Genomic DNA, 19,179 nt, shown 5'->3' with positions numbered 1-19,179 from the left:
ACTGAACTATGGAAAGTTAATGGGAATTAATAAACATCTGGGATACAGACCTAGAATCTATTATAGGTAGTCTGGTAAATTTTCTAGTTGTGTGCATAGTATGTAGTCAAGTTGTAATAATACTTAATCACTGCAGTATAGCAGAAGTGATTAAAAAACAAATTGTCTCCTCTCAGATGATTTCAGAAGGCATGTTTTTGACTATTTTGAAACTACAGTTATCACCTTTTGAGAGGAAGAAGATAATAGCTGCTCCTTTGAAACAGAACACAACAAAACTTCATTAACGGCAGCTATTTCTTTTACAGTGTGGTATAGAACCCTTTGAAATAAGTACCAAAAAAGTGGCTTATTCTGCCCTTACTACGTGGTATGAAATAGGGTAGTCCATGCAAATTAAGTAAATAATATTTATGCTTAAAGGAATAACCCCACATTATTTTCATGTTTTGGTTACCCGTCTCTTTAAATCCATCATCGGGGGCTGGCCATTAGATCCTCGCATCAAAATACTCATACTTTCCTAGTACATGTGTATTAAAGGGGAAGCTTGTAGTAATCCCAATTTTCAGGCTGCATAACATTTTCAGTTGTAAAAGATTCTTGCAGCCTTTTTTAAAGAAGTTCCTACACCTCCATAGTTTGCAGGAAGCCTTTGAAATTTGGCAAGGGAGAGAGCCCTCAGGCTAGAGAAGTGTTTATTCTTTATCCCATAAAATGTGTTTAGGTTAAGCTGAGTTCTAAATTGCTAAAAATTCCCATTTCCCTTATCTGACTTGCATTGATCAGCAATGTCTTGGAGCATACAAAAATAATTATTAAATGGAACATTCTGAAGAGCTGGGCCCATACTGCTGCCAAAGCGGCAGCAGAGCAGTAGCAGCAGCAGACCCTGCACCAGGGATGCCTGGGAACTGTCAGAGCAGCTGTAGCAGGGTAGGAGCAGGGACAGAACTAAAGTATGGCAGGATGAGCTAACCCTTCCATCCCACCCCTCACCATACCCCTCAGAATCAGCACATGGTCCTAGCAATCCCATTCACCTCTCTTGGGGAACCACATGAGATAGGAAAAGGGGAAGTGAGAAAGCACCAGGTCAAACTTCCACAAACACTCTGAGCCCCAGTACATAAAGCTAGCAGTTCATCCCCTTTCTCAGATAACAGCTTTCTTTTTGCTGATAGCTATTCCTGTAAATCAAGTGGTAGAGCGTGTTCTGTCGTGATAAAAGTTCATCAGTCAAATACCATTAATGATACATGACAGGGTGGGGATGTTCTTACCACATGGAGCATAACACAAGGGCATCTCTCTTGTTCTGCTCTTCTCCACACAGCTCAGGGAGACACTGTGTCTAAGATACAGTATGGCTTTTTACATCTTATTCTTTCTGCCATTGATTTGCAAGTTTCTGGGAAATTTATATTTTTTTATACCTGCTCCCAAATTGGGAATGGAAGAGAGGTATCTTCTAAGTTTACATTTATTTTTGTGGTGCCTGTTTTTGATTAACTGTCCCAGGTTCTAAAGCCCCATTTCTTCTCTTCTCCCGTTTTTCTCTGGGGATAATAAAGTTCCATTTATGTTCTCCAGGTATCTCATTATTTTGTGTTGCTACTCCCAACTGAAAATCAGTTAGCCACACAAGATAAATACTTTATACAGAGTGAAAGGGGAGCAAACGTTTAGGCTAGAAGATTACAGAGCTTTTGTCTGATGCTAAAATGAAAGACGCAAGTGATAACACACAATAATGTGTCATTATTTTCCTCAGTGAAACAGAATTCCCTGTTCTTAAATTCAGAGGTATTGTGTGTTTCTTTTTCATTTCACATGAAGAGTATAATCCTTAAGAGGGAATTTCATGCATAGAAGTGGATAAACAGACACAAGAGGTCTGTTAAATTCTCCTTATGGATGTGTCTGAAATGCTTGTTGGTGAACATCTGCCATCGTTGTTGTAACAGCATTGCTGCTCCACCAGTGGTAGTGACAATGGGCAGTGCTATCTGCTAATGGTGTGGACAGGACTATATGATACCGTGGTAAAAATGCCAGCAACTAGACGACACTGACCGCGCTGGTGAAGCTACACTGGTCCTAAAGAAAAGGTGGGAAGATTTTTCAAAAGAACCTCAATATAGTCCCAGCCTGAGTACATATCATTCCCATTGATTGGGTATGAATGGAGGGGGAGATTTTCAAAAGCTCCTACAAAATTTAGGAGCACAAGTCCCACTGAAAGTCAGTGGGAGCTAAATCTTCCCCAAAATTTGTAACACAGATATCAATGACAACTGTTCACAAAGGGAGAGGCGAAGAGACCCCTGAAGTCCACACTCTCTCTTCTGTTGTGAGTATATAACTCCCACTGACATTAATGGGAGAGGCATACAGACACTGAAGGGCAGAATTTGGCGCTGTTGGAGGAAGTAGGGAGAACTGTGGCTGAAATAATGCAAAAATATGAGAAATTTGCCAAAATGACTGAATTACTTTTATTCTTCCCACTGATTGGCCAGTTATATTATTCACCCCTGCCCTCCAAATATACGTTAAACTTTACAAGGTCATCTTTAGCTTGCACTTCAGCCTTGGGTTCCCTTTCAAGCTTCCTTTTTCCCTTTATTCTTCAGTCACTATTATACCACTTCTAAGGGCAGGTCTTCACTACCCGCTGGATCTGGAGATCTGATTGATCTATCAGGGATCGCTTTATCGCGTCTCGTCTAGATGCGATAAATCGATCCCCGAACACACTCCCCGTCAATTCGGGAACTCCAGCTCGCGAGAGGTGGAAGCAGAGTCGATGGGGGAATGGCAGCAGTCAACTCGCTGCCATCCTTGCAGCCAGGTAAGTGGACCTAAGATACGCCGACTTCAGCTATGCTATTCGCGTAGCTTAAGTTGCGTATTTAGGTCGACCCCCTCTCCCACAAGTGTAGACCAGGGCTAAGTTATTTTGTGTGATACTTCTATCAGCTGACTGAACTGGCTAGTATCTACTTAAGATGGAATAATGTTCAAAGGAGCATGGTCAATCTGAGAACTGGTTCTTTTCAAATGTGTTAAAAGTAGTTTCAGGTATTATACCTGCATCTAAGTCTTCTCACCAATTTGTTGTTGTTTTAAAATCACATTTTCCTTTCCCTCCATCTTTTAATGCTTCTTACTCTCATGTCACTGTGTCTCACACACACACAACCAATGGAGAAACTGACATTGTACAGAGGAAACAATAAAACTAACTAGACACGAAGGGCTGTCAAATACATATGGTGTGAGCAAACTGGAAACTAATATAGAGTTTCCCCCTCTAACCTCTTTCAGTTAAATTTATCTTAGGTACTGCTGGAGGAATATTTTTGTCTGGAAAAAAATACTGTGTATGATTTGTAAGTTGACAGCGCCCTTTTAAACAGAACAGACTAACTGGCAGAATTGGATAATACATTAGCCTCCTTCTACCTCTGGAAACTTGGGTTACATTTAAATTTTGCCAGAAGTGAAAATAAGTTACTTCAACCTAATCCCCAATGGATATCTGTCCACATCTCAAAGACATTACACAATTTGGCCTACGTCTGCTACTATCGGGAAACGGGCCCAGGAATAAAAGTGAAATGGTCAGGAACATAGGTCAAAATTGAGGTGCACTAGCAGAAATGAGCGAGGAAACATATATAGCACCTGTTCACATTATGCCTGACCCAAATAAGTCCCTTCCTTACAGAAGCACTAAAAATGACCTAAGTCAGCCAACTAATACGAGAACAAACATAAAATATATGTTTCAATTAATATGTAAAAACAAATGGATAACTTGAATTAATAAAAAAGGGAAGGAAAGCCCCTGGGCAGATTCTTCTCAGATACAGTGGTGGGAATCTTATAGACCACAGTGTATTTCAATGGAGTTATGCTGCATTTACACTGGCGTAGCCATCATCAGACTCTGGACCTATGCTTCCAGTATCAGCCCTATAAGTGTTATACTTCTAATACTTACTCTGATGGATTCCCTTGCTGTTTCTTTTCTTTGACTCCTCAGAGAGACAAAATTCACGACGGAAGCCCAAGAACAACTGATCATGAATCAGTTCATTACAAATCACTATTCCTAGTCTAACATGACTATAACTAAACTATGGCTTTAGCATCTCTGCAAAATGTACTATAATGCTAATCTTCTAGTGCTTGCTTCAAATTTCCCTAACTACTTCCTTGCTTTTCCATTTCATTAGGAAAAGTAAATGATGGCTGGTTGAGTATCCCTCTTGTAAGTCATTCAGCTAGCTGTGATGCCCAGTTTGTCTACTGATGACCACTCAAAGTTTAAACACTGATTTGTTATTGATAAGTAAAAACAACAAACTAATCAATTTTAAAGTGGTTTAATTTCCCTGGCTGTTTTATAATTAGCTCTGAACAGCCTAACAAAACTGCTCTACTTCAACAATACCTGAGGTCTGTGATTTATTCAGAAAGAAAGGCAGAACTGAACAGTGCTCCAGAGCAAAATGCATATGGAAACATCCAATTTTAGCCTTAAAAAAGAATACATTACACATATACACACAGAGCTATAGAGTGGGTGCTTCTTGTTTTTATTTTAACATTAAAGACCAAATCCTGTCCCACTGACTTAGGAGACTTTTACAATTCATTTCAATGAGGCCAGGATTCGGCCCTGAATGAATTTACTGTTTGTGATAGCTGCCAAACGTATAACCTTTTGAACTGTAGTTCTTCATTCAAAGAGCAGATACAGCCGTGCACATTTCCCCATATTGATCTGTTATTATGCCTCTGCCCTGATCCATAAGGACCTTCTGGGCAACACAGTGTTTTGTAATGTAACACAAAGTCTTTTATCTCTGGCAGACTGGTTCAGTTTTGCCCTAATTTGGTGGTAAGGGGTATTTGGTCTCTGAAATAAGTTGATGATCTCAGTCCTGTTCCTATTGGACAAGTTAACATCATAATGGTCAGATACTGTAATCATATATGTATGGTTAAGTCAGCAGAAAGAGTTAAATGGTCAAGATCACCAGTGGTCAAGAAGACCTTGTCTTTCAGTCTTCTTGACCATCCCATTTTGTGTGGAAATGTATCATATTGATTAAATTTTCCCCAGCTTCAGGATGAAATTTCTAGTCACAGTGAAAAAGACCCAACACAGGATAGCCAATAGCCCAGTGGTTAGAGTATTCACTTGGGATATCAAAGACCTGAGTTCAAGCCTATGCTCCAAATCAAACAGAGCAGAGATGTGAACCTGGGTCTCCCACATAGGAGAATGCTCTGATCACCAGACAGACACTTTGTGAAAAATTTTGAAAGTCCTGGGTTCATTCTGATGCAGAATGAAAACAAAATGCAAACCTTTTAAATTTTTTCACAAAATTGAATTATTGTTTTTCGGCCAGCCCTTCTTGAGACACTGCTGGTTTGGTTTTCAAAGACCAGCACCCAAAAGATAACCCATCTAAAGTTAGGGGATACTTTTAAAAGTTCATCTCTACATGTCTTTAGGAGAAAACATCACCCCAGAATGGCTACCATTTTGCTCAGGTCACATTTCTGAATGAGAAAAGTGTCAAGGCACAGAACTGACCATATCTAAACCATACAGTATAATCATCTTACTTTTCTTAGTGTTTAATTTTTATAAATACATATTCATCTCTCCTCCAAACTGAACTTTTAAATATGATATCATGAGGGACAGAACAACTGTCTGCCAAAGTTCCCTTGGTTCTCTCCTTGATTGTCATGGGTGAAAACGATCACAAATTCATCTCCATTAGATCCCATTGTGATTGGGATTTATTAATGAACTGACTGAATCAATTAATTGTACCTGACTGTTACTACGAACAAAATTGACAAATAAAATCTACATCCAAATTATACATGTTAAGCATGAAACCAGGTCAGACACATCATACAAGTGGTTGTGAAACAGAATCATAGACTTTAAGGTCAGAAGGGACCATTATAGGAGGAGTGGTAGATACGCTGGAGGGGAGGGATAGGATACAGAAGGACCTAGACAAATTGGAGGATTGGGCCAAAAGAAATCTGATGAGGTTCAATAAGGATAAGTGCAGGGTCCTGCACTTAGGACGGAAGAACCCAATGCACAGCTACAGACTAGGGACCGAATGGCTAGGCAGCAGTTCTGCGGAAAAGGACCTAGGGGTGACAGTGGACGAGAAGCTGGATATGAGTCAGCAGTGTGCCCTTGTTGCCAAGAAGGCCAATGGCATTTTGGGATGTATAAGTAGGGGCATAGCAGGCAGATCGAGGGATGTGATCGTTCCCCTCTATTCGACATTGGTGAGGCCTCATCTGGAGTACTGTGTCCAGTTTTGGGCCCCACACTACAAGAAGGATGTGAATAAATTGGAGAGAGTCCAGCGAAGGGCAACAAAAATGATTAGGGGTCTGGAACACATGAGTTATGAGGAGAGGCTGAGGGAGCTGGGATTGTTTAGCCTGCAGAAGAGAAGAATGGGGGGGGGATTTGATAGCTGCTTTCAACTACCTGAAAGGGGGTTCCAAAGAGGATGGCTCTAGACTGTTCTCAATGGTAGCAGATGACAGAACGAGGAGTAATGGTCTCAAGTTGCAGTGGGGGAGGTTTAGATTGGATATTAGGAAAAACTTTTTCACTAAGAGGGTGGTGAAACACTGGAATGCGTTACCTAGGGAGGTGGTAGAATCTCCTTCCTTAGAGGTTTTTAAGGTCAGGCTTGACAAAGCCCTGGCTGGGATGATTTAACTGGGAATTGGTCCTGCTTCGAGCAGGGGGTTGGACTAGATGACCTTCTGGGGTCCTTTCCAACCCTGATATTCTATGATTCTATGATTGTCTAGTCTGACCTCCTGTACAGCGCAGGCCAAAGAATCTCACCCACCCACTCCTGTAACAAACCTCTAACCTATGTCTGAGCTACTGAAGTCCTCAAATCATGGTTTAAAGACTTTGCCACTAGGCATTAGGAGAAAATGACCTAGAATGAACGGTGTGTTACTCAGTGAGAACATCAGAACCTGTCAGATGCCACAGGCCTGATAATGAAACAAAATATGCTAGTTTTATAATTTCTTCTTTTCTAGGAACAAACACTGGCACCCAGTCATCACACTGGGTGTGCATAATGTGCTTGTCAAATATGTAGATGTTGACTGACAGTTCTCCTGTATAGATCTACAAATAAACAGATAAGGAGAGGTCCACAAAGAGAAATACTGATAGCAAGTGTGGACTGGAGGCTTGATGTTTTCTTGCTGAGAGAGCCAGACTACATAAAACTGAAATTTAACAAAGAGACACAGGACTTAATTACATTTGTTTTAAACAATTTTGTGACACTGGATAAATGAATACTGCAATTAATTTGAACTAGTTCTATTTTGTAAATACAAATTAAATTACTTCAGGAAATGCTTCATTTCCTTATGCAACAACTTTGTCACTGTTTCATTTCAAAGACATAAAGCAGGCCACATGTGATCAGTGGACATGCATATCTTTAGCAGATGCTAACATGAAAGCGGATATATTACTAAACATTCATCATCCTTCAGCAAGCTGTGATTTTAATTTTTGTTGCAACAATATTTTCAAGTTAATTTAGAATCACTATATATTTTGAATGCAAGACATTTACTTATAAAGATCACAGATCATAGAATATTAGGGTTGGAAGAGACCTCAGGAGGTCATCTAGTCTAATACCCTGCTGAAAGCAGGACCAAAACCAACTAAATTATCCCTGCCAAGGCTTTGTCAAGCTGGGCCTTAAAAACCTCTAAGGATGGAGATTCCATCACCTCCCTAGGTAACCCATTCCAGTTACCTTCACCACCCAAACAGTGAAATAGTGTTTCCTAATATCCAAACTACACCTCCCCCACTGCAACTTGAGACCATTGCTTCTTGTTCTTTCATCTGCCACCACTGAGAACAGCCTAGCTCCATCCTCTTTGGAACCCTCCTTCCAGTAGTTGAAGGCTGCTATCAAATCCGCCCTTACTCTTCTCTTTTGCAGACTAAATAACCCCAGTTCCCTCAGCCTCTCCTCATAAGTCATGTTCCCCAGCCCCCTAATAGTTTCCATTGCCCTATGCTGGACTCTCTCCAATTTGTCCACATCCCTTCTGTAGTGGGGGGCCCAAAACTGAATGCAATACTCCAGGTGTGGCCTCACCAGTGCTGAATAGAGAGGAAATTAGGTCCCTCGATCTGCTGGAAGTGTTCCTACTAATGTAGCCCAATATGCCATTGGCCTTCTTGGCAACAAGGGCACACTGCTGACTCATCTCCAGTTTCCTGTCCACTGTAATCCCCAGGTCCTTTTCTGTAGAACTGCTTCTTAGCCAGTTGGTCCCCAGCCTGTAGCGGTGCTTGGGATTCTTCCTTCCTAAGTGCAGGATTCTGCACTTGTCCTTGTTGAACCTCATCAGATTTCTTTTGGCCCAATCCTCCAATTTGTCTAGGTCACTCTGGACCCTATCCCTACCCTCCATCGTATCTACCTCTCCCCCTATCTTAGTGTCATCTGCAAACTTGCTGAGGGTGCAATTAATCCCATCATCCAGATCATTAATAAAGCTATTGAACAAAACCAGCCCCAGGACCAACCCCTGGAGCACTCTGCTTGATACCGGCTGCCAACTAGACATCGAGCCATTGATCATTACTTGTTGATCCTGACAATCTAGCCATCTTTCTATCCACCTTATAGTCCAACATCAAGGGCCAATATTTTCAAAAGTGATGAGTGATTTTGGGTATCATTGGAAACCCTTTGAGCTGTTAGGATGTTTCAAGTTGGGCACCCAAAATTAGAGCATCTACAACCACTTTTGAGAATATTAGCCATAGTTAGAACCAAGACTACCATAACTCTCATCCATTTAGATCTACAGTAGATTCTAGACCATGACATGCTTTGTCAGCTGCATGCTCAAAATTATTTTGCTGCAGGACTTTCAGAAAATAAGTTTTTCCAAAAGAAGACCACAGAAGTTCAAACCTTTTGTAAATAATTTTGATGACAATACAGGCATTTCCCACAAAGCAAGGGAAACTGAGAAGCATTCACTCTACACCTTCTGGGCTGCTTAAATCAGCATTGGTGTATGGAATGTAAAACACTTTAAAACTTGGGGAACAAGGTTAAAAAGAGTGTCCTTCCAAATTTTTTTCCTCCGTACAGTCTTTTTAACCTCTGATTTCAGATGATTCCCAAAACTTTAATTTAGAAAACATAATTGCCAAACATCAAATGATTGGTGAAAGGATCTGGCGGAAAATGGGCTGATCTAAAGATGTTTTAGCTGTATTTCAAACTCTACAATTTAGGAGGAACCTCACAGCACTTAAAAAAAAATCCCATTTCCTTGTACAACTTAAAGGAAATAAGCTAACCACATCATAGATCTGAATTTATGAAAACCACATGGCTATTTTATTTTCTTCTTTTTCAAATCACTTTTTGTTTAAAATAATACACTACCATAGTACCCTGAACCAAACATATGTAGTTGAGATCATTTGTTTCACATAACATTTTGCCATGCTAAGGGGAAAAAAACATATTTCTGTCCCCAAAAGGCTATTGCAATAAATATCTTCTGAGCAGCCCTTAAAATTCTATCAGTTTATCAGAATTCTTCTTTGTTTACCACAGCCATTTGTTTAGAGCTGAATACATACATGTCTATTTCATACAACAATCTAGATATATGGAAGAGCTATGATAGAATATTTTGGGCCGAGCAGAAGATAATTGCAGCTTGCCTCTGCCTGACAGTTTGGGTCTGGTAGGAAGGGAGTCTGAGGAGAACACTCACAGCTGGGCAGAGGAGCAGAAGAGTTCATGACTGAGACTGCTGGGATCAGGTAGGACAATAAATCTTTTGGGAAGGACCTCAAAACTTTAGGACGGGATCCAAAATATAGGTGAATTCAGTCCCCCCCCCCCGCCCCTAGTTTTAGTTAATTCCATCCTCTGTAAAATCAATCTAAGACTAATAACATTCTTCCCTTTAATAGTACAGATCTTCAGCTAGTGTAAATTGTCATAGCTCCACTGAAGTCAATACTGTCCCCAGTATATCTAGCAGCTATCTTACAATGGTATAGTATAACATTGGAAAACAGTGTTCAACATCCAGTCTTCCTACCAGTCTTAGGGCTTCTCTAGTTGGAAATTTATCAAAATACGTATTTAGTTATTTTAGTATAAGTCCCTGGACACTCTTGCTCTAAAATAAGAATGTCCGCATGAGATTTCATACCAAAATTACTGTTCTGGAATAATTATCTTGGTAAATTTCCAAGTGAAGACAAGCCCTTATAAAAATACAAGAATAGCGTCTAGTAATATCTTAAAGCACATTACAGATTACATCAAATAATGGCAAGTAGTAACTATTCTAAACTGTAATGTTTTGGACATTTACTACAGAACGACGTAGTTTATTTTATAAGAAAAAAGAATACTGTTGAATACACGAGTACAATATAAAGCTATTTGCAATGAACAGCTCTAGTAGAGAGAAAAATAGGAGAAAAGGGAGAGTGAGGTAATGCGATGGTATTTGAGGTACCAAATCCAAGAATTTTGCTGTAAGTCATGGAGTCCAGTACCACAGCCAAATCGGTGACATCTGTTTTGTTTTGTGATTTAATCCATACACCTCTATAAATCTCTGCTCAGAATAAACATAGCACTGTGCTCATATTGCAATTTTCATGCATGCAGACTGCTTGGTCAATAAAGGATCTGGAAAAAGGAGGAAACAGCGAGGTGGCAAAATTTGCAGATGATACAAAAGTACTCAAGATAGTTAAGTCCAAAGCAGACTGCAAAGAGGGATCTCACAAAACTGGGCAACAAAATGGCAGATGAAATTCACTGTTGATAAATGCAAAGTAATGCACATTAGAAAACATAATCCCATCCATACATATAAATTGATGGAGTTTAAATTAGCTGTTACCATTCAAGAAAGAGATCTTGGAGTCATTGCGGATAGTTCTCTGAAAACATCCACTAAATGTGCAGCAGCAGTCAACAAAGCTAACAGAATGTTGGGAATCGTTAAGAAAGGGACAGATAAGACAGAAAATACCATATTCCTCTATATAAATTCATGGTACACCCATATCTTGAATACTATATGCATATGTGGTTGCCCCAACTCAAAAACAGATACATTGGAATTGGAAAAGGTTCAGAAAAGGGCAACCAAAATTAGTAGGGGTATGGAACGACTTCCACATGAGGAGAAATTAATAAGATTGGGACTTTTCAGCTTGGGAAAGAGATGACTGAGGGGGGATATGATAGAGATCTATAAAATCATGACAGGTTGGGAGAAAGTAAATAAGGAAATGTTATTTACTCCTTCTCATAACAAAAAAACGAGGGGGTCAACAAATGAAAAATAATAGGCAACAGGTTTAAAAGAAACAAAAAGGAAGTATTTTTTCACACAGTCAACCTGTGGAACTCATTGCCAGAAGATGTTGTGAAGGCCAAGAGTATAACCAGGTTCAAAAAAGAACTAGATAAATTTGTGGAGGACAGGTCCACCAATGGCTATTAGCCAGGATGGGCAGGGATGGTATCCCTAGCCTCTGTTTGCCAGAAGCTGGGAATGGGCGACAGGGGATGGATCACTTGATGATTACCTGTTCTGTTCATTCCCTCCAGGGTACCTAGCATTGGCCACTGCTGGAAGACAGGATACTGAACTAGATGGCCCTTTGGTCTGACCCAGTATGGTCGTTCTTATGTTCTAATGCTTAAACATAACAGTTAAAGAGGGCATGGGTTGGTGTGATGGAGAATAAAAGCAGGGGGTTACACATGGTCTCTGACACAAGTCAAGGTGTCAGTCACTCCATAACAACACTTCTCTCTCTTTCTAAAATAAACAGGGAGCTTGAAGAATATATTTTCAAATCTCTTTAACAGAGGGAGAATGCTGTGATGATGGTTCAGCAGTCAAGTGAACAGAAGAAGCATGAGGCTATATTAATGGACATTTTCCTTTTCCAGATGTGCGGATTCTTCATTCAAGCAACAGCAGAATACACAATAAAAATAACTACTATAACAATAAGATTCTAGCTTCAACTGGCTAAATCAAGAAGTTGTTTCTCCATCCTCAGCTGAGATAAATCAGCAATGCTCTATTGAAGTAAATGGCTCTATGCCAGAGTGGATACAAATCATTGATTTAAAAAAAAAAGAATTTTTGTTTAAATAGGATTTTTTTGATAAAATGCTTTTTGCTTTTTTCCTCAATCTAAAGATAGTTTTAGTTAAGATGCATTATAGCTCAAAAATATCTCATAATAGAATAGGGATTATAAATTCTAATTCTATAGTATGAGACAATATATTCATGTAATGTTTAAGAAAAGTTTTGTAAATGATTTCCAATAGTTCATGGATTAGGGACCCAATCTTATGGGGTTCCAGGGGCTTCCGTATAGATTATTTAGGTTAATCTTTCTATCTACCCAATGAGACTCAGTACTGTCTAGACGATACCATCAGAAATGTTTAGTTTTTCAATTCTCAAACTGTGGATTTTTGTCTCCCGGGGTAACCTGCTTGTTAACAGCAAAAATGTTTTAAAGTAAATAAATAAATAAATAAATAAATATAAGTGAGAAATAACAGACCTCAACTCTATTGTCCCTTTGCAAATTTGTGTGTACACAGTCAATCCCTTACCTCTATTTAAAAGTGCAAAGTTTCAAAAAGTTCAATGAATAGAAGATTTTTGGGGGTCGAATAGATCTGGTCAAGGAGAAGTCTGGAGATAAATATGAGAAGCAAGGAACATATGCTCTTTTGTTAAAATATTATGTGTTTGCTGTTGAAGAAAAAATATCCAGAATACTTAATATTGTTGTTTTAGTTAAACAAAACAATTTAAATGTCTGTCTGGTGATGTTCTCCTCCTAATACAGCATGGCCAGAAAATTCTCCAAATACTAAATGATTAACCTGTTGAACTGGAGATAGTTCACCTCCCAATGACTTCATAAATATCTGCTTCAATTATATTTGGTAAATGAAATAACCAAACAATCATTCTTTTCTGATATAGCTGTAAAACTAATCTGAAAAGTTTTCAAAATATATCACTCTTTAAAAATGTATAGCGTGTATCTTCTAAAACTGAAACCTACTTCTACCTCTGAGTTGTGAAGAATATGTATTAAGGTTATAACAAACAACTTTTATGTAGAAAACCATGATTTAAATCAAATCAACCCTGCTCTAAGCTGACTTACATCAGCTGAAGATCTGTCCCACTGCATCCAGCTATGGTCTAGTTCCCATGCCAAAGCATTTCTGTCAACAGCACGTGTGCCATGAGAGAGAAGAACCATGGGTTGAAACATGGAAAGAGTTGCACATTGAAATCTGAATTTCTTTGTTATAAGATTTTGTCTGAATTTAGGTGGCAAATTTTAGATATTTAATTTCCTTTTTGTAACAAGAATAGTACTCAGCTATTCAGTCATTGTCACACAGTTGTAGTTAACGTTATTATGTTTTTCCAACCCCGCAAAGTACCTAAACAACAATTTCCCCAGCTAGGTTTTCCTTAACTCTTTGTTCTTCTCAAACTTTCTTTCTGAATCCCCAGAGACATTCAATTTGATGCATTACAGTGAAGTTTAAAAGAAAGAAAAAGATCTACCAGTATTTTAAAGTTGTCCCTGAATTTATGAATTAAAAACATAAAATCAAATGCCAACCAAACCACCATGTGAATGTGAAGCATATTTACCAAATTACACTTTGGCAACATAATTTTATAATATATTTTTTTTGGGGGGGGAGGAGAGACTCCTTTTCAGACAGTGAAGAAACATAAGTGATGCATTATTGTGTTCAGATACATTTGGCTTCCATCCCAGGGTGGCTACATCTGCTAGATCTTCAAATACCATTTTCTATGCCACATGATATTGGAGACTTATTTGTATTACAAGTAATTACTTATTGATTAATTCCTACAGATCAAATCATATACCTTAACATTAAAATATCATCATAATCTCTTGGGAGTTTCTTCTAATCGTAACAAATTAGTTAATATCAAAAAGTCCCTGGACAGTATTCTCTTAAGCAATGTAAACAAGAGGTTTAGATCCATCGTTATAAACATACATTAATTTGGATTCCTACAAATATCCCTTTTCCTTCCATGAAACCCTTTCATTATGTGCTTCTCTGATCTTTCGTACCTGTGTGTTTTGTAAAACAGACACCTCTTCAGGGGAATCTTTACTACATGTTCTTGCAGCCCCACAAACAGAACACTCTGGCTATGCAGAATCTGCAGGCTCCTGATAGGTTCCTTCTGTCTCCTTGGAAAGAGTTCAATTTCTTCAAGTAAGCAGCTGCTTGAAGTCTGATTCATTGGAGCAAGTACTTTCTTAATAGTGCCATAGTCTGTAAAGGCAAAGGGGAAAATTACAAACTGGAAATCATACAGGGAACACTACCTACTCAATGCCTCTCAGCAGTCTCAGAAACTATTCTTCTCCCACATTGGGAGGTTTTGTAAGAGGCCCTATAATTTGGAGGATTCAGCTGGGTTTTTCTATTAGTGTAAACTGGCCACTATACAAGTGAAAGAAAACTGAACAACTATAAATATTTTATAAAACAAACAATGGCAAAGCAGTTTCGGAGCATCAGGCAAACACTTTAAAATAGTAGATACTGGAAGATCTACATTCAAAGCTCAGCTATTATGGGCACACCTCTACAGAATCCATTTATAACGAGAACTATAATCAGAGAGTGTATAGACATTCCCATCATTTCTAATTTACAAGGCTACAGTATACCTGACTATTTTTAAAGGACTCGATAAATAATAAAGTACATTGTTGCCTCACTTGATCTGCTTTTGTAAATGAATGAATTTAACTACAGACTATGAACAAATAGTATAGCTTTTATTAGACAAAGTAATCTCTTTAAGGGAGTGCACAAAGTTTATTCAGTAAGGATGTATAACACTATAAAGTACAAGTGCTTCACACAGATTGTCTAATCATTTTGGTCCTTACTAGAGAAAGTAATCACCTTTCTGCTGAATGAGAAATACAGCGATTCACTCTGCATGCTACCTTTCATTTGGTCACTTCTGAGCAAAAACTGTTAATCACGCCAACTCGATGCCAGATCATTTATGAGATTTCTGAATACAATTAAGTATTCTCAACATTTAAAAATATTTAATATGAAAACAAAGGACCAAATTCTCATCTGGTGTAAACACCAGACAAGGGTCTGGCTGAAAGAGAGTACTATGTGATTCTCCATGTGCTGCAAATGGTGAGCATTAAGGGCCCAGTCATGCCCAGTCTTACTTACACAAATAATCCTTATCCATACAAGTTGCCCTTTTCAGGCAAATGGGGCAACCTATGTGAATGAGGAATGCTCATGGGAGTAAAAGCTTGTGTAACCTTTCGTTGGGCTAGAGTTCACCTCATTTCCCGTCTACAGTGCCTTAAAAAAACACCAAAAAAACAAAGAACAACTCCCACAGAAAGTAGTTGGAGACCCAGAGTTCAGTCTCTAAGGATTTTCAGCAAGGATAGCACAGGGTCAGCCTCCACACATTGGAGTCCCAAAAGAAACTAAAGAAATAAATTTAATTAAATAACTTTATAAAATCTTATGATAAAGAAACACATAATAATCTAATTTTTACAACATGACATGACTATTTTATAATCCACAGACATTACCTTCACAGTTATACATAAACACAAATAAAGAAAACAAATTAAAATCTCAACAGTTCAGTCCCCACAGAAATACAGTGAGAAGAAATTGAAAGTCCCCAAAAGCTTAGGTTTTGTTCACCTAAGTCTCAGTTAGAGTCTTTGAACACCAAATCTATACAGTCGGCTAAGTCTAAAACAGGGGTGGGCAAACTTTTTGGACTGAGGGCCACGTAGGTCTGTCGGTAGTTTTAAACAAATATTCTTTTCTTCAGTAAATCCTTCCAAATATGTTTATCCCAAGAGAGGAGAGAGATATAGAGAATGGTATTAAATGATTTTATTTTCTGTGAAATGCAAGTGTAATCTGAAGGCCTAAACAAGATGTATTCAGAGGTCATGATTCTGACCATTCAAGTGTAACCCATGTGCCTAATAGGGAGATATCTCTTTAAGAGACCCACTGGGGGGGAGGTAGGAGTGAGTTGTGTCTCGGTCATTGTTGCTAGGCTGATTAAGCACTCCACATCCAGAAGCTTCTGGAATTGGGTGTGGTAGTTTGGGGTCTGCTCCAGTAGGTTCCCTGTTGCTGGGGTCAGACTCCATGAGGGCAAGCAGCCAGGGCAGCTGCTTTGCAGAAGGCCAGGTGCCCGGTGTGCGTTGGGAGAAGCTGAGCCCAGGAGCAGGAAGCAGGCTGTTGGCCCTAACTCTGACGCATTTTGCATCAGGTTAGCGGTGGTGTTAACGCTCTGACAGGGAAGCCTGGGCAATGCTAATTATAGCAAGGGGAAATCAGGATGGAAAAAGAGCTTCTATTTTAATTGTGTGCTTTGAGTGTTCGAGTTACGTTGTCTCAACTACTCTCCTTTAGGTTAGTGTAATCCAGAAGTAACTCCACTAAAATTACTGGTCAGTATGGAAACTGGCAATTAAAGTAATCTCAAAATTTAACTCTGCCCCGTATAATCAGCTGCAGAACAACCACAAACCAAGATCTAATTCTATACTCAAAAACCACATCACTGTATGAATTACTCTGAAAATTAATGAGACCTATCTGAACTATCTCACAGCCACTGATGGGATGATTGCCTAATACCGATGCATTTAGAACTTTAGTGCACCTGACTTCACATTCTCACCATAAACTACACTTGATTATGTATGGTTGACAAGAAAATGCTAACCTTTACTCTCTTTACCAAAAGAGATCACTTACAGGACACATATTTGGTGGATCTTCCCGAAAATATATACTTTTGTATGTACAAATACTTAGCAGGTCACTTAGCTATGAACCTCATAAAAGCTGTACCAAAATGTAGATACTTTACATGCCAGGGTTGTATGATGGTCAGAGATCAAGTATTATAGAAATGTACTTTCAAAGCCAAAGCCAGTGACGGTATGCCAGTGTTCTGTGATTCTACAAGTCTCCTATACAATTTAGTATATTTGACATTTGCTATGGGTTGCATATTCCTTCAAGATCTTATAAAAGCTTCCTTCCTCAGTCTTTCCTCAAAAAGTTTTATCTTACACACAATGTGCATGGGATAGAAGAGGATGGAGGAACTGTTAATGTTGTTTGGGTAACCTTAACTGTGCATTTTATTAATTTTTGCATGCACTCATCCCCACTTAAGCACAATTATCTAAACTGTCAGTGCAAATGTAAAAACAAGCATTTATCAACTCCAATTAGGGCCCAAATTTTGAAAAACTGGCCCTAAAGTAATTGAAAATATGTAATTACATTCAAATGTGCCACTGAAAAAGTGAATGCCCTACCAAACAGTATTTCTTTGAAGTGTACATATGTTACAGTGATTTTTTTTTAAACAGTGTTGTATGGGGTCATAGTTGTGTGACTTTGGGATTTTTAAGTGACTCGCAGCTAAAATCCTGCATGACAACTGGAAAATTTACTCTTGATAAAAAACTACTTTATGTGATTTCAGTGATAAATAAACAGTCCTGTAGGCAGATTTTTAGTACAACACACAATTATTGTTATAACTATTTATTACATAATTTGGTTACAGAATGTAAGTGAGAATGTATAGAAGTAATCATTGAGACAATAAACTACATTATATATAAAGGAAATATATCCACAAAGAAAAAATATTTTAAAGTGCCCCAAAGTAAAGACAGCTCTGCTCTGATGAGCTTACAATAAAAAGGCTTTGCAAACCCCATAGCACCAAGCCTCAATCTCTCCAGCAAGAGCTCACACTGCTTGCCACCAGGGCAAAAACTGTGTAAATAGGGTTTCAGTCTGTTCCCTCTGTTTAAAGTTAGAAACCTGTTAATGTATCCTACAGAGACAGGGCCTAACACAACAAACAGTTCCTGGTACAGGTGTGGAGCAGCACTGTGCATTTAACCCAAATAAGACAAATGGAAATTCAAAATGTGTAAGTTATAGAATGGGGAAGACAGATAGCAAGTATTTGGACAGCATCAACCATGCATCCTGGTCCACTCTAAAATTAAAAAGAAAGGCAGTGTGTGGGCGTGGGGGCAGGGGAGAAGAACAAAACTAGAATATTGCTCAAAGTTCTCTGGGGCAAGAAACATTTTGGGCCACTTTATCACAATTCCCCACATAAATATTTACTTCAGAACCATAGTGACACAGGAAATAGCCATAATGAATGTACTATGATGAATGTATACTTTCCTAACGGATATAACTTTCCCTTCCATGGATACAATAAAAGTTCTAGCATCAACACAAATATTGACAACATCTCCCACAGTTATTTCAGAATATTAATGAATAGCATATTCACATTCTGGGATTATGCAAGACAAGCAGGAATGGATCCAGACAACTGACAGTTTTGTTTTCCGGTGAGAATGACTGGATATGTGGGGGAGGAGGAAAAAAAACCAATATTGGCAAGATGGAACCAACTCACTGAAGTGCTATGTAAGTAGTACAGCAATGTTTGCATAAAGAGACTTGCTAAATGAGCAATTGTATAGTGGATATCTAATGTACTGTGAATGAGGATGATGAAAAATCAAAGAAGGCTTCTGGCTGAAATAGCATATGGTGGGTCCAGTAAGTCTATAATGTCTCTCTCTCTCTCTCTCTCTATATATATAAAGTCTCTATAAAACCAGCAGGACAGTGGAGTGGGAGGGGGTATTGTTTCATGGTCTCTTGTGTGTATATAATGTCTACTGCAGTTTCCACGGTATGCATCCGATGAAGTGAGCTGTAGCTCACGAAAGCTCATGCTCAAATAAATTGGTTAGTCTCTAAGGTGCCACAAGTACTCCTTTTCTTTTTGCAAAGACAGACTAACACGGCTGTTACTCTGAAACCTATAATGACACATGACATTTAATTAATAATTGAATGGAAAATTTGA

At 38.7% G+C, this 19,179-nt stretch overlaps 1 protein-coding gene across 1 annotated transcript in view; it reads right to left on the bottom strand.

The window, feature by feature from the left end:
- The window catches only part of SEMA5A (semaphorin 5A), a 656,101-nt gene that overhangs the window by 166,977 nt on the left and 469,945 nt on the right, over nt 1-19,179 (bottom strand). Inside the window, exon 11 of the mRNA XM_073332370.2 lies at nt 14,297-14,504. Coding sequence (XP_073188471.1) covers nt 14,297-14,504 — 208 coding nt within the window. The remainder of the gene's footprint in view (nt 1-14,296; nt 14,505-19,179) is intronic.

Source organism: Lepidochelys kempii, chromosome 2 (genome assembly GCF_965140285.1).
Source record: "Lepidochelys kempii isolate rLepKem1 chromosome 2, rLepKem1.hap1, whole genome shotgun sequence".
Lineage (NCBI taxonomy): Eukaryota > Metazoa > Chordata > Testudines > Cheloniidae > Lepidochelys > Lepidochelys kempii.
The sequence above is the reverse complement of the archived record's forward strand: the minus strand, read 5'-3'. Positions and strand labels throughout refer to the sequence as shown.